The following is a 16,890-nucleotide window of genomic DNA, read 5'->3' on the forward strand; positions in this document are numbered from 1 at the left end:
TTAACTTGATTGAGCTAGGGGGGAGGGGCAATAAGAGCCAAACGCTGGATGTCTAGTGCGGGTATAACAATATAATGTTTGTTATTTTTATTCAGGGTAATTAATGTCAAACGTTTCGACCATCGCATGTGGTCCTTTTCAATGACATGAGATAATTTACATGTATATGTTAGTTTCGGTCAAGTACGCATGTTAATAAGAGACTCTAACTATCGCTTTTTAGTAATTCTTGTTTTCGGTCCAGTACGCATGTTAATTAAAAACTCTAACCATCGCTTTTTTTTTTAATAATTCAATTGTAAGTAAGATAAACTTAACGCTTGTGTCGCTGAGTCCAGTGTTACGCATCGTTGTTTGATACAATGGTGACGTTCGCCTCGCAGTGCAGTGTGTAGCCTCCAAATACTTATTTAGGTATCAGGGCAGAATTTCTTGCATGCAAGTCCGGTCGTAATCGTCATCTTGAATGTGCGATATGTATCTCTCAGGCGAAGAAGTCAATATGATCTAAATAGTTCTGACAAATGTGTCTTTTTGTTCTTTCTTGTGTATGCGATTTTACAAAAAAAAAATATTCTTTAAGTTTTTATATCGTTATTATGCAGTAAAATGCGCGTCCGCGTACATTACAAACGTATAACCGATGCATGTATGAAACAATCGAATTGATGCACGGTTTCACGGAGGATGAGAAATTGATATTGCTTTTACAGCGATGCCAACGGAGCCGGTCGGCTTTCCGCAGATGGGTTCTGGGCTGCAAGGTGGATTACAGTTAGTCCGTGATCCAACGACCGGACACATTCTCCTTATTCACTCTGCGGGTAATGCGGAAATGCGGTTCTAAACGTATCCCTCTTAACGCGCACGCGGCGAAAATCAATTTTACATTTCTTTTCGACAGAACCAATGCAGCAGGCGCTCGTGTGGCCGAACTACTCGAGCCACAACAGCGCCGTTGCACCGCCGCCGCTCCTATTGCCACCGCCTCCACCCTCGATACAGCTTCTGGGTGATATCGGCGGCGCGCGATTAGTGCTGACTGAGAACAAAAGGAAACAACAAAGCACGCTGCCGATAGTAAAGATTGAGACGGAATGCAGCAACAGTCCAACAACCATAATCAGTACGTAAGACTAGTTTTCTCAACAGAGAAAGCTGAAGATGAAGAAAGAGCTTAATTTTTTTTAAGAGAAGCAAACATGGCGTGGTTTCTATGATTGTAGAAAAAAAGTAACTTCAAAAATATACGATTCGATACCGTGTTTTAGCACTCGAAATTCTATAAAGTTTCAAACGGTGACCCACGCTACCTAAAACGAAAGATTTTTCTGGAAATGCAACCGGGCCAGCATTTCATACGTTACATAATCGCATTAACCCTTTGAAGCATGGTGGTAACCCACGTTACCACCTCAACTTCTTTACTCGTTAGCTCTGGGTAGTGCCACGAATGAGTAAATTCTAAGAAAGGATCAAATTTCAATTTTGCATCCGCCATTCCGCGCGCGCTATGTTTTATATTCTATAAGAATCTTCAACTGGAATTTCGATTCCATGAGCTCTAATAATATATAAATAATGCTTCTTAGCATAGTTGAATTACAGCTGAATGATGTTATTCTTTTAAGTTGCGAATTCCGCCATCTTGAAACCGCCATTTCGAATTATGAAAATCCGATAACGGATTCGTAATCAGCGACTCCACAGTTTCACACAAAAAAAATGGCTCAATAGCAAAATGTATGCTTCAAAGGGTTAAGATGTTCTCTGATCTTCCGCAGCGTCCACCGAGTCGTCGAAAACCGCCTTGCAAACCATGACGTCCATGACGGGCGCTTTAGTACCGGACGCAGCCCTGGTTACCACGCTGCATTATTACCCTCAAGCGCCGGCGCTGGTGCAAATCAGCCAGGCCGAGCCTACTACTACGCACTGCAGGTCACAGGTAGGTAACATCACCTTTCACCAGGTTTAAACACCGTGCGCGCCTGTACCGAGGCGCGGTATGCAGCGCGCAACGCGAATTATTGCGCGACCGACCGGCCAGCCGGCCGGCCGGCGCAATATCTATGCAGATAGCGATGCAAATCGGGTTTGCCCATGATTAATACAATGTGCCACAACGTTTCCACATTATGCGAATGGCTGGACCGCGCCCGGAGTTTGACGTAATTACCGCTGCACTCCACCGCACCCGCCGCCCCCCTCCCACTCACGCTCGAAGGTCTTTCTCTTTTGGTTTTCCTCGTGTGAAACAAATCTAACGATATCTTGGGATATGCGCGGGACAGTAGGTCTTAATTTTTACAAAATTAGAGAGCGCTGTCATAAAAGTGCATACTCTGAGAAAAATGTCCGATTAATCGGATAAATTTCGTCGGATGTATCCATAATTTCATTGGAAAACGTAATCGGAAAAATTAACCGTCGGAAACACTATTTAATTGGTTTATCCGATGGGAATTTTTCTCAGTGTATAAAAAGACGTTCTCTTTACTGTATTATAATACCTTCACGCACGAGAAATTAGAGAAAACTTTAACAGTAATAAAAGAAAGGGAGAAAATCTTAAAATCTAAAAACAAAATTTTCGCAAAGGCCACGTCGCCGGTTTCGTGTCTGACACCACCCCCGGAAATACCGGTGGCGGTTCATGCGATCGAGCCATCGTCATTCGGGGTTCAGGACGCCTCAAATCAAACCGACGCGCCCGAGGATACTGAAGAAAAGCAGGAAGCTCTCGTGAAGCAGGAGCAGAATCTGAGTCCCTGTCAAGTCGCGCCTCAATCTACGGGGACGAATCTAGCCGCCGCCAATTTCGAGATTGTACCATCACCGACGGAGAGGATCTGCAACGTCGTCAGAATCACGACAACTACGACTACGGTAAACCCGACCGTATGCGGAATCGTAGCCAAGGTGGACAAGGCGGAGAACACGATCATCAACATGGCCGATTGCGCCAAGTACTCGGCGAAAGATGGAAGAGCTCCCGTGAAGGCGATTGAGCACGATACTCGTGTCGACGAGGAAGTTTGCAAAGATGACAAGATGATGCCTATCTGCAGCAGGGGCAGCAGGCTCGGTGCTAGGATCATCGAGATTACCGAAGAGAACTGTGATAGCTTCCATGAGAATCTGGAGTTCTTCGCAAGGAGAAGAGACATCGGTGCCGATCAACGTGATCATCGAGATGATTATTCTAAGGACGAGGAGAAGGCTCTCGTGCAAGAGCCTAGTACCGAGGAAAAGGAGGTGAGCTGTCATTATTTAAAGTAACATAATTCTCTTGTAACTTTTTTCTGGTACGGTATCTAGAATTGTTTTGTTTTTCAGGTCGAATCGAAGCTCGATGCCTCGGACAACATTGAAATTCGCCGTCAAACATGCCCTAAAATACTAGAACCGCCAATCGTCAATGAAACAAAGTCAAACATTGCCGATTCGACAGAGTCGTCAAGAGTCAATTGCGAGAGCTGCGACAAAAACCGAAATACCTCAACCAGCGAAACCCGGCCTCAAATTACAGTTAAGTCTTTCGACATGCCTAATATCGATTGCGACGATCAAGAGGTGCAACAAGTAGCTATCAAACAAGAGGCCGATGACAGTTGCTACGAGGTATGCTACGACTCGTCTCAATGCGAGCCAACGTCTACTAGCGAGAAATCCAGATCTAGCTGCGAGAAATCGTCGCAGGAAGCAACGAAAAGGCACTCGGTGGAGAAGACTCACCATCCGGGTATCGAGAACGTGGTGGAAAAACTGAAGAAAAATGCGGCGGCTCTGCAGGAAGCCGCGCTGCCTAACACGCAAAAAATCGAGGAATCCGTGGAAAGATCGAACGTCGAGAATGTTAAGCCGCGGAGATATTCCGAAACGATACCGAAGAAGATGCATCTTTTAAGATCGTGCCAAAACTCGTCGGAGAGCACAATCGACACGGAGATCTCTTCCTCGCAAACCGCGATGTCGGAGCAACATATTAATGACCAATCGGGACGGCATTCGCCTCAAAACGACAGGCACTTGGCCACTAGCGACATGTCCGGCGAGTACCTGCTTAACGAGAACAATAACGACAGCAGAAGCAACAACAATAATATCAAGGCGCTCGAGGAGAAGAAACTGCTAGCGAAAAATGAGAAGAATGTCTCCCATGATATTATTACCGCTTACGTTAAGCCTAAGACTGTTTGGCGATGCGAGGTACAGCCACTCGGGAAGCCCAACGTAACTCGTAAATCCGATCTCGTCGAAGACGACGCATCTTCGGAGGCAAAATCTAGAATACCGAAGCAAAAGCCAGCCATTGATGTGAGCGGTCTTGAATTGCTGTCGAATAGCATTGAACAATTAGAACAACGAGTCGGCCAACCGGAACATCTGCAACTAGACACGGACGTCGAGAAGTCACCTGTTAAAAGCAAACTTATAAGTCAACAGAGCGAGAGCAATAATAACAACGTCGGCAGTCCTCTTGGATTGCTCTGTGCACTGGCCGAACAGATTATGGAGGTGGGCGATAAGGTACCCCGAAAATTAAACCTCGAAAGCTCGGAAGAGATCTCGCACGCCGGTAGATTACTGTTGAATCTGGGCAGAAGCGGCTCTCTAGAAAAAGACGAAAACAAAAGGATATATACTGAAGCTGACGATCGCCGTTCCAAACGATTCAAGAGCACCGATTGCGAAGAAGAAACGAAGAATGAGTCGCTGAAGCATCACGAGAAAGATATCGAAGAACGGACGATAGAAGTTAACGGGGGAAAACAAGAAAATGCTCTGAATGTCAATAATTTCTCTGAGAAAGAAATTAATAAAATCACTGATAAAAAAACTATCGACTCAGAAGAACAACCCCTTAATAGAGCCGATGAAGATTGTTATTCAACTAACACAAAGGCTGTTCAAAACGTTCAAGTTCTCTCGGATAAAACACCTGATAATCTGCAAAGTAATGACGCGCTTTACGATACGATCGTAAAAGAGGACAACCTGTCGGATTCGGAGGGCGAAATATTCGAGTCAAAAGTTCTGTCTGAACAGCCAACGAGCTGTGAAATTAGAAATAACAAGCGTAAAATATCCGTCGAAGAGAGAGACACCCACGACTACAAAAACGCTCGAACAAAGTTAGAGGCGAAGAAGTTCATAGCCAGGAAAGGAAATCGCGATAACGAGGACGACTGGCCAAGCATGAACGCCACAGAACTTGACATGAGAGTCAAGATGGCCGACATTCAGAGACAATACAGAGAAAAACAGAAGGAGCTTTCCAAGTTGATTCCTAAGAAGGATGACAAGAAGAACTCTGGCAGACCGCGAAAAAAGAGTCATTCTTCCACTAGGTAAGTGTAAATCGAAATCAACAATTACGTAACATACAGACAACTTTTTTTAAATACGTAATCTATTTTGAGACACGAAACATAAAATAGCAATTATCTTTTTAATAAGTCTGACAAATGTATACGCGAGAACGAACTTCGTCTTCAAAAAATGGACTAAATTAGAACGTGAATGAATTTTACATGTTAATTTTGATTCAATTCGAATAATCTGATTATCAAACATTTTTCCAGTTCTGATCATGGGATGATATCATCGCCACCCGCGCTAGATCTTGTGACCTCTCCGTCGCCCTCGAGATCACCAGAACCTGACGCACCTTCACCGTTAGCCTCAGCTGTTCTGACCATGCCGAAGTGCAACGTAAATCTCGTGAAACTTAGCGAGCCCAGAAGCCATATAAAACTTTTGGATAGTATACCGAGTATTCCGATACCAGTACCGCCTGTGACATCGCCGATCCCAGTATTACCTGGTTCCAGCAAAGCAACTCCGGAGGATGACGAGAAAAGTACGGGAACGGTACGTAGAATTTTATTCATTAACGTATTAATGTTTTCATTCGTTCGTTTACTGCTGTTCAAATGTCACTAATACGGTGTAAAAATACGGAAATATAGAAATTTTAGAAATGTGATTCCTTATTGGTTTATTTTTCTTTTCCATCTTTAGGTGGGTTATGACACGTCGTCGCCAGCACCGACCGTCGCAAGTTCGACTTCCGCTTCGAAAAAGAGGAAAGTGGGACGACCGCGAAAACTCACGTGCACCTCAGGTAGCGTTAGACATTTGACGGAAACAATCGTCGCTAAAAAACCTAAGAGTAAGAGTTCTCTAGTGGGTTACGTACTATCCTCGAAGAGCAGACACTTACAAACGAAGGTAACTTCTTAACATTCATCTCTTAAAAATTCCTGAATATCTGCCATATGTTATTGAGTTTAATAAGTACAATGCTATTTTCACATTTTCAGCAATGCATAAATAATAAAACCGGCTACACTCCGTTGCCGTTCAAAACGAGAGTCTCTTCCCCGAAGCCACAAACTAAGGTGCAAAAAGTTACGAAAATGAAGGCAAAGCCGGCAAAGCAAACTCCGCTGCACAACAAAAACGTGATCAGCTCGATTATCGCCGAAAAAGCGAAACTAAGTCAAGAGGTAAAGCTTGAAAAGCATAGCGGTAAAATAAAACCGAAGCTCAAGGCGGAGGTAAAGGTGAAAAATTGGGAGGATGATGAAACTGACATGGTACAGCCCGAAAACGTTCCAGCTGTAGAACCGTTAATTCAAAAACCTGTCAAGGTAATAAAATCAATTTACACTTTGTCACGAAGAAACAACTTTGCGAATAAATAATTTAACAACAACTTTATAGAGTTTTTAGTTTAAAGATACTTAAAAAATTATTACATTTTATACAAAAAAGATTATTATCTTGTTTAAAAAAAAATTAAAAGAAATAATTGAAATGGCAATTTTATCTTATAAATTCTTGACGCGAATATTAAATAAAATCGCACTTTCAACATTTAACAATTTACGCCTCAATGTACCACATACTTGTCAGATAGGACCAAGAAAATCAGTACAAGAAATAAAAATACAACGTTTCTTAATCACGTAACTTCACTTATGTGTCAGGAGGCGTCGATCGAACCTGCGGAACAGTCGGAGAAAGAGCCGGAAAGATCACGACACGAGAAGTCGAAGAAGAAGAAACGGAAATCTAGTTCGTCGCAGTCGCCGAATCGTGACAAGGAGTCTAAGCGGCGTAAATCTCTGGAGTGCAAACAATGTGCCAAGGCTGCTGCGAAGACTTCCGAGAGCATTGTCAACCGGTGCAAGTTGACGTCCGCTCATCTGGCCATCGATCAGCTGCGAGTTCTCATGGCGATAGGCGGTCTCTTTTATGCGGGCAGGTTGAGCGCTGTGCGAGCGCCTGACGTTTATGCCATAACGTTGGATGGCGAACGCGGAAACAGACCGCATATTCACTCTAGAGAAGAGATCCTGAAAGACGCGGTAGGCTGGACTATCGAAACCAATACTGTCAATGATATCGACTTATTTTAACTCGTTATCTTGTAACATATGAGAATACATATGAGCCAAACGAGGTAAATACGAGACGCGCATTTTCAAAATTTTATTCTTCTTTCATGGCATGAGAGAGGAATATATTATCAGCTAAGTCTAAAATCAAGATGGCTCTTAAGACGCACGATTCTTCTTGTTTTAATTCAAGAAAGTGCGTATCTTTGCTCACGTATTTTCCCGATAATCAGTTGATAAGTTAAATGCAGAAGAATTGACAAAAAATAATAATTCTTATAAAAGAAAGAAAACATGAAATGCCTATAAGATAATTCAAGGGTAAAAATATATTTTATCGCGTAGATCGTGGAGGTATGTCCGACTTCGACGAAAGAGCTACCACCCGGTACGAGGCTGTGCGCGTATTGGAGCCAACAGTATAGATGTTTGTATCCGGGAACTTCCGTGAAACCTATGGTACCTGATCCGCAACACGACGAGAAATTCGTCACTGTGGAGTTCGACGATGGAGACAGCGGTTTAATTGTCCTGGATGACATCAGACTTTTACAACCTAATTATCCTGTCGTAGGCACGTATCTCGCATACACGAATCTTTATGTCGGTCAAATCAGGACTTAGTCTTGACAACAAAATCGCATTTATTTCTCATTTTTACTTTTATCTACAGTGTACGATCCAAATCCTTTGCTCTCATTGGGCAAACGACGACGACAAACATCGACTTCGGAGGACAAGCGTTCCTTAAGCAATCAGACCGTTTCAAGCAGTCAAAACGTTCCGTCGACATCTCGGAATGTAACAGCTAGCAACAGCTTCGCCACGTGTTCCTACGTTTCTAACGTGGAATTGATAAACGCCAACGAATGTGCCGAGGCGGAGACCGAGACAAATGTCGAGACGAGCAGTACGAGCGGTACGGAGTACCGCAAGAAGAAGCACATGAAGAAGATAAAAAAGAATAGGAAGCTACTCGAGGCACAAGAGGGCAAGAAGAAACACAGAAAACATAGGTCCTGCAAAGAGCATCGAAGGCATAAGCACAGAAAGCATCGAAAGCACAAACATAGACATCATGGTAGCATTGGCGACGCGAACAGTGTAAGGTATGTGTCGTCATAATCTGTTGTATATCTAACTTTGCATTGCAAACTATTGAAGATAAAGAAAGTTTCGTTCATAATAACGCGAGCTATACGTGCAAGGAGTAAAATTAATAGTTTAGTATAATAATAACAATTATAATTTATAAGCTTCACCTTAGAGATCGTATTTAAAGTAAACGTTACAAATTAATGAGCTTTTCTAAATCCTTATCAGAAATATTGAAATGTTTCTCAGCAATGCGGAGAACAGCTGGGAGCAGAGGAATGAGGAAGAAGCGGTTACAAATTTGCCGAATACAAGTATTCCCGCTGTCGAGGAAACGAGGTTGTCCGAGGAGGAAGATGAAACCGAGGAAACGTTAGTAACTGCTCAGAAAGACAACGAAACTCAAATGGAGCTTGAAGAACCGTCAGAGTCAGTTGAAAAGGACGATAATGTTCAGACGGTGTCAGAATCTGCAGAGCCCATTCAACAGACTCAGGCAGAGTCTGAGAAAGAAGAACCTACCCAGCAGATAGAATCTGAAGAACCGTTACAACCTGATAAAGTTTGCGAAGAGACTCAAGCGGAGTCGGAAAAATTGTCAGAAGATGTTCAGACAAAGAACGAGGACGAGGCGCCTGAGGAATCGCAAGAACCAATCGAGAAGAAGCCGAAGGTACAGCAGAAGGCGTCGACTAATCGCGCTTCGACGAATCGTACCACGGCCAATCGCACTTGTACGAGCCAAGCCTCAACAAATTCGGCAGTTCGCGGCACCACGAGCCGCGCCTCGGCGAATCGCATGACAAATCGCACAACGACAAATCGCGCCTTGACGAGAAACGCTTCGACGGCGCAAGCCACGACGAGTTGCGGCCCCACGAGTCGCGTCTCGAAAACTCGCGTCTCCAATCCGACAACTGTGCCCGCCAACCCGTCGAATCCCGTCGAGACTCCCAGCCCGATAGCACGCATGTTGCCTAATAAACGCCATTGGAAGTGGGCGAGCAGCAGTCGCGTATCTGGCGGAAACCAATATTTCACAGCCATACAGCGCGGCAGAGAAACGATAGAGATAGGCGACAGCGTGTTATTCTATTCCTATCGGAAACCTCACGAGAAACCTTACATCGGTAAGATTGTGTCGTTGTGGCTGAACCAGAAATTAGAGATGAGAGTCAGATCCCAATGGTTCTACCGTCCCGAGGAGCTACAACCGCCTTGCAGCCTAAACCCTCCGGTAATTTTTTAATATATATTTAAAGAAGGTAGACTATCACATAAATTCACTTTTGCATTGTTAAATAAATTTTCCTACATACAAGAAACATATATTTATACGATTTTCTAATATCATAACGCAATATGGCGAGTGATATTGAAAAATGGAAGTATTCCTAAAAGTTGAACTCAACGTACAATTGTCAAAGTTGATTGAGTATTAAAGACATCGGCAAGAAATAATCGGACTGTTGTTCTTGTGTGTCAGCGAATTCGAATAAAAGCAAATGATAATTTGTTTATTCACAGGGCGGCCTGTTTGCATCGAAGCACAGCGATTCGAACGACGTGCAAACGATTTCCCATAAAGTAATGGTGCTATCACTTGAAAAGTATAATGAGATACTACAAGCGTCGCACAGACATCAAAAGGGTTACGAGGATAACGATCGTTATTACTACGACGCCGGCACTTATACGCATCCAACGGTAACTTATGCACCCGGCGTTACGGCTGTTATAAATGAATGAGAACAGCTTAAGCTGACGATTAAGTTAGCCGGAATTACTTAATCGTGGTCAGCTAACAACTTTGCGAAATTTTCGATGCGACAACCGTTTAAAATGAACGGCTCTCTTTTTTTGCGGAGGAAGACAAACTTGGGAAGCTTATAGTTAATATGCTGATAGAAACGTAGGCGATACGTTACACGCAAGAGATGAAATTGTTTCTCCACGTCCTTATTACGTCTTTTTATTGAGAGAGCCTCGCTCATCAAGTCTACAAGGCACAAGCATTACTTCACTCGCGAGCTACTTAACAAAACGATAGTTCTTCAGAATAAAAAAGAACCTGTTTACCATCCGATAGCGTTGGATTTATTTTATCAGAATCGTGCGATCTTAATTTCTACGTTGACTAATAAGATAGCATTATTTTATCTATTTCGTTTTTCCATCGCATTTTTTACGAAAATGCTCTATCGTCGTGTACGTGACACACGATTAAATATTTCATCGATCGGCTCAGATCGTAAAAAAAAAGCAACATACTGTCGTTGAACGCCCACGCGACCTAAAATGATGTAGATTGGTGAACTTCGTAGCCTGCAATTTTTAACCCCCATAACAGGCAATACTTGTGCCTTGTTCAAAAATTCCTCCCATTGAAATACGATCCGACTGCCGTTCGGTTTCTGTGAATTTCCGAATTGTAATTACGCTTACATTTTGCTAGCAGGAGAGAGAGAGAGAGAGAGAGAGAGAGAGAGAGAGAGAGAGAGAGAGAGAATGAGAGAGAATGAGAGAACGCGAGAGATGGATCGATGCAATAATCACACTAAGTGGCATTAGACGCGCGGAAGTGATCGAGATAAAAAGTTATTTGCTGTACATATTGTAAATATGATTTTAAGAACGTGTGTCTAACATTTGCGTGCACACAACTCGTTGATGTAAATCGCGTTACAAAAGCGGTAGATTCAAGTTTATACAGCTTAAGTTTTAAGTCGTAAGTTAATGACCCGAGTAACAATAACGTTTCGATATTTAAATAACAAAAAAAAAACAAAAAGGGAAGTACACACTATTTTCATGTTCGGAGAGTCAAATTTTTTTAACGGTCAATAAAACGTACGATAAATAATGATAATGTAACTTCGCTAAAAGACGAGATGAAGATAAAGATGGTATTCGAGTCATTCTTAGGGATACAGTTTTTAGAGAATTTCACTCGATTTGTCGTAGTAGATCGATGACGAACACGACACGTCGTGTTTTTACTTCGCTAATCGATATATCCTCTAATGCGTTTATAGAATAGACATTTGCATACTTTGCGATGCAGTCAGATGCTTTGACCTGAAATATCGCGGATGTAACGAGCAATAAAGAATTAATCCCATCAAAGCTCGCAAGAAAATCAATTATTTAAATAACAAGCTGTTCGCTGAGTTTGAGATAGCGCCCGAGGGATATATAAAGCTGCTACAACGACAGAAATAAAAACGTTAACGCCAAATTCAATGAGGAAAGAACCAGATAAATTTTCCTAATGAAGGTTAACGAGATGTGAAAGATGTTAAAATGCAAATTTACGGTGCATCGGATAACGTAGCGATAAGCTTCCGTCAAAACTGTAGTAGAGATAAAAGATGACCGCTATCTCTTTTACTGAGAGATTAAAATGATTCGACGATATCAATTCGTATTAGAGCTTATGTAAATTTGACTCGCACGACTCGGGCCTAATGATCGAAAATGTACTTATAAAGAGAGCTCGTGACGCGCGACTTATTGACCCGTTTTATACTTTGCGAATAAAAAGATCAATTCTAAGTGGATGTGTAAGAATGTTTCTTCAACATAAAACGCAAAGTTATGATATATCGTTGCTCCCGGAGACGCGCAACATTATATTTAATCCAATATTTATAGAGTATGAATGTTATTGAACTTAGAGTCGCGTGTCACGTGCTATCTTTGTTAAATAAAAATACCACTCGCTCCTTGTATAATTTTCGCTTACGTGTTGATATGTCAATTAGCTTGATAGTATTTGTTTTCCCCATTTCCTGTAATAATGCAGAAAGAAATTCTGATACGGACGTAGTGATACGAAACAAGGTGCTATATCGAGAGTTAAGTTTTTTTTCATGAAAATGAATATTTAATCGAGGAAACTTAAAAAAAATATCGTTCTTTTAGTTTTTAATTTTTAACAACGGACCGGGAAAATTAGTTTATTCAAAAGGATAATTTTTTATGACGCCCATTTATCTATTTAAATGCAATGCGTTACGTTCAGCAATGAATGCGGCAAGTTTGCGTCTTCAGTGGTTAGAGATACATAATCATCGTAACATATTAACCCTTCTCTAATATTGTGACATTTTTTTTATACATCGAAGACTATTAAAAGAATTGAATCGTGGTCAACATTGGTGGGGCAAGCTTGCTCCATTAAAAATACGAAACAAAAAATGTTCGCTAAGTTAAAGAGAACTAATAATGTTAATTAACATTCACCAGACGATGTAAAATTTGACATTCTTTATATATTATTATATTTATTCGAGTCGCCCTCGGAGCATTTGTCAGTTACTTTTGAGATTACTCGCGTGAGAATATACAACCGAGTTAGAGCAGAGTACAATTTCCCTAATAATAATAATAATAGAATCGCGTTGCAAGACCAACGCTTCGATCGTAGTTTCCCATCTTCTCTATTCCCGGAATGTTGGATTTTGCTGAGGTAGATTATCGGGATAGTCAAAACTACAGACTCTTTTATAGATATAATTTTTAGAATATTTTATGTGAGAACAAAATTTTGGTGTTATAGATACGATAAACGATCCTTCGGGCAGTTGATCGATTATCCAGAAAAAGTAAAATTTATATACAAAGTTAACGGAATCATAAATCTTTTTATCGTGACAGCGTAACATTTTTACTACGTAAGGTTTACGAGAGATTTAAACATTAATGGACAATTGTACGATCGACTTCCCGAAGGATTGCAGTTTTTCCGAAAAACTATAACGATTTCATCGAAATTCCGAGAGTGGTCCGGCGAGGTCTTATCGCATTTTCTTCAATGAAACCTGCACAATACTGAGGAAATTTTTGAACATTGCTAGAGCGTATACTATAATACTAGCGTAGAGCCTTTCGAAAATTGAACTGGTAGGCGTGTGAAGTACAAACTGAAGACACAATAAATACGCGCGTGAGTGATGCGATAATCAAGAAACCGAAAAAAAAAGGGATTAAGAGGTACTTATATGCGTAAAATGGTAAATTTGTTTTTGTGTAAATATACCTATAGGATGCTCCGTTGTGTACATATGGCGCATTGAGACTGCGCGGCGTTTCACGCCGCGTCGCTCTCAAAGATATTTTTGACGATCGAATTGATCCATTGTATAGAACACACGACTCAATCATGTAGTAGGTACGTAAAAATATAAATACGTGTGTATAATATATAGTATTTTTTCATGAGGATCGCAACAAGACGACGACGAGTCGGCCAGGCTTTTTAAATATAAAGAAGGAGATCTGCCGTTGAAGATGCATCAGTAAGCTTCCGTGAGTGGTTACTGAATATCTAGACAGTGTTGGGCGGACGTAATCAGGCCTTGTCGAAAGCTTCTAAAGAACGTTAGCCCTAAGAACACCGAGATCGCACGGCGGCCAGCGGCGCTCGAGCTTTTCATCTCGACTTTCGTATCAATAAAAATGTCACGGAGTAAACTGTACAATTATTTTCTATCTCGTAAAAAATATACGCTTAAAAATGTGTGGTCGCAGTACGCATATTTAGAAGCGTATACATCGCGGATTTGCATACGGTCGATACTATGGCTACTACGTGTCGCCGAGTAACCACCCTTCGCAGTAACTATAGTCGTCAGATAAAAATAAAAAGATCCTGAAACAGCAGCTGTGCAAAGTGGCCGCCTTTCTCCGCTTGGTAAGAGCATGTAACCGATAAGGAGCTCGGTGTTCTCGGGGGGGGGCTAAGCATGGATGATGGTGGTGAATTATACGGTACCTTCTCTGCGCAAAGAACGCGCAACGAGTCGCAATCTTTCTACACGCTTATAGTAATATTATAGCGCCGTTATAATATTTTATTAATTACCATTAACCGCGACGACATAGCACTATGCGAAATACATATTTACGTACATATATATATTTCGTAGAGTGCTATACACACACACACACCCGTTATATATTCTGAATATTATATATTTTTACTGTGTAATTATAATAAATTGCTATACAATTACTAATTCAATCCTGAACGCGTAATTCACCCATACAAGTTAACGATAAACGGGTCAACATTCGATCCGTCCGAAATTGTCATGAAAATGGAAATCTGTCCATCAGCTGGTCTGGCTTTTCGACGTGCCACTTTTGGACCACTGCTGCATCCACGAGCGTTACGAGATTAGCATTCGCTTTTCGAGGTTTTTGTAAATATGTATATTTAGATCGCAAATAGAGAGAGAAAGAGAGAGAGAGAGAGAGAGAGAGAGAAAATTAGAATGAAATGTCGATGTCTTCGATGTTCGATCGTTCTTTCTATACGACGCGAGATTAATTCGTCGATAAAACCCTCCGCTTCTCCCTATATCTTTCAGAAAACGGGGAGACAAATAAATATTAATAAATCTCTAAATATCGATATTCCGCGTTCCACTTATCTCAGATTTTGCGTGGAAGAGAGCAGTGATGGGAATCCAAATGATACGAACGTTTTCGAGAATTTTTTTATCGCCGACAAAGTATAAGCAATACGTATTCTAGTAAGAATCGGAGAATCTGCATCGAGGATTGCCTATCTAGGATATAAAAACTGCAATGAGTTATGTTCTACACGTGATATTATTAATGTATTTTAATTTCGCGATGACTCCTATTTCACTGATTGTGAACAGTAAAACTCGTGTGATCGTGCAAGTTTTGAGAATTACAATATGCAATTCGTGCTTTATCCCATTACTTTTTAATGTCTTTTATAATTTTCTACTTTTAAAAAAGCAAATTCCTGAATTTTTACACACGTATATCCTTTCAATATTTTTGTTTGCAAAAAACAATTTTTGTACACATTTACCGGAGTATTTCCTTCGGTAAATAAGAGCAAAGAAATTTCGCTCCCCTTTATTCATACGACTCAATTATCGCTCGAACTTTCTGGCCAAGGTTGCTGGAACAGGGAGTGCATCCGTTCCGAGCAAGTCTGATTTATCTGGCACGTAGCTGACCGAAGTTTGCACATACACGTCTTGCTCCGTAAACGAACTTCGAGATTAAGTCTTTTCGTTCACGTTCTACCAATCAATAGATAGGCGGTAAGTATTTCGAAAATTTTCCTCAATTTTATATCCTCCCGTTAAATACGCGATTAATTGAATTCCCATCACTGGCTAGTCGTCCAGCAACAGCGGCAACGGCAGCAGCAGTAGCAGTAACAGCAGCAGCAGAAGCAGCATCTTGTATAAACACGAATTTTACGGTAGAACGGAAAGGCGAATGAATTTTAATAACACGCCACGGAATAAAAGGAAGAAAACGACGAATCGATTCGAAGTGGCTTTATTTTTCGCGCACACGCGCGCGCGAGGAGACAAAGACGGCATTTTAGATCTATAAAAAGATTTCAGATTGATTATATTTTTAAAAGTAACACGTTTGATATATAACAAAAGGTATTTCGAGCGACACATGCAAAACTTTCAGTGGAGATGCGAAAAAAGATAAAAGGAGAGAGAAAGACGTGAAGGAGCAACGTGTCTCCTCCTATCTTGTACTTTCAGAAACGTGCCTGTATGTGGGCGGTTTGATAGTCACTAAGGACGACGTGTGTCGAGATAAGAATTTAGGACGCGAGATTTCTTCTATTTGTGCGCTTCTAGGGACGAGAGACACGTAGTTATCGTGTACCGATTGTCTTTAATATTAATGACCGATTAATTTGTTCGCTACTCATCAATTCACTCGCTATTCCGAATCTATGGTCGTGATAACGCACATGAGATGCAAAGATATACGCATACAGACACATGCATAAACAGATTTGTACATACACCTGTATGATTAATTATAAGATTGTAGAGAGGTCAGGTGACTTTCGACTGGAGAATTTGGTTAAGAGCGAGACTAATGTCACACGCAGACACACTCTTCTTTATTTCTGTCATATCGATATTTGGTCGATAATAAAGTACATATTAGACAAGAGAATAAAAACCCAGTATCTGTCAATTTTCCGTCCTTATATGCATGGCCCTATCCACTTATTCATACCGCTTTGACCCGAGGGGGAAACCGCTGAGCGTATTGCGGTGTACAGATTTGCGGCATTACTGGGCATTACTAGGCATTTTTTTGGTATTAGTTTGGACATTATAAAGATAAAATAAGATCAAATAGGATAATAAGATAAAGTAATGCCCACTGGGCATTAGTGGGCATTGGTGTACAAGATTTTGGTCAGCGGTTTCCCCCTCGCTTTGACCCGAGAGGGAAACCGCTGAGGGCATTGTGGTGTACAGATTTGCGGCACTACTGAGCATTACTAGGCACTTTTTGGGCATTAGTTTGGGCATTAGGCCTTGCTGGGGCATTATAAAGATTAAATAAGATAAAG

The 16,890-nt window shown here is 41.3% G+C and overlaps 1 protein-coding gene across 4 annotated transcripts in view; it reads left to right on the forward strand.

Annotated features, from left to right (window-relative positions):
* Nucleotides 1–16,484, forward strand: part of LOC105561220 — a 57,867-nt gene extending 41,383 nt beyond the window's left edge. For all 4 annotated transcript variants that reach the window (XM_012011001.1, XM_012011003.1, XM_012011002.1 and 1 more), the window contains 13 exons: nucleotides 714–824; nucleotides 905–1,126; nucleotides 1,785–1,948; nucleotides 2,602–3,258; nucleotides 3,340–5,354; nucleotides 5,589–5,877; nucleotides 6,028–6,237; nucleotides 6,330–6,659; nucleotides 6,999–7,379; nucleotides 7,755–7,983; nucleotides 8,083–8,518; nucleotides 8,754–9,741; nucleotides 10,032–16,484. In XM_012011001.1, coding sequence (XP_011866391.1) covers nucleotides 714–824; nucleotides 905–1,126; nucleotides 1,785–1,948; nucleotides 2,602–3,258; nucleotides 3,340–5,354; nucleotides 5,589–5,877; nucleotides 6,028–6,237; nucleotides 6,330–6,659; nucleotides 6,999–7,379; nucleotides 7,755–7,983; nucleotides 8,083–8,518; nucleotides 8,754–9,741; nucleotides 10,032–10,253 — 6,254 coding nt within the window. In that variant the 3' untranslated portion in view covers nucleotides 10,254–16,484. The remainder of the gene's footprint in view (nucleotides 1–713; nucleotides 825–904; nucleotides 1,127–1,784; nucleotides 1,949–2,601; nucleotides 3,259–3,339; nucleotides 5,355–5,588; nucleotides 5,878–6,027; nucleotides 6,238–6,329; nucleotides 6,660–6,998; nucleotides 7,380–7,754; nucleotides 7,984–8,082; nucleotides 8,519–8,753; nucleotides 9,742–10,031) is intronic.
* The last annotated feature ends 406 nt before the right edge of the window (nucleotides 16,485–16,890 follow it).

The sequence above is a fragment of the Vollenhovia emeryi genome, unplaced genomic scaffold (genome assembly GCF_000949405.1).
Source record: "Vollenhovia emeryi isolate VEMERY1.0 unplaced genomic scaffold, V.emery_V1.0 DF939209.1, whole genome shotgun sequence".
Classification (NCBI taxonomy): domain Eukaryota; kingdom Metazoa; phylum Arthropoda; class Insecta; order Hymenoptera; family Formicidae; genus Vollenhovia; species Vollenhovia emeryi.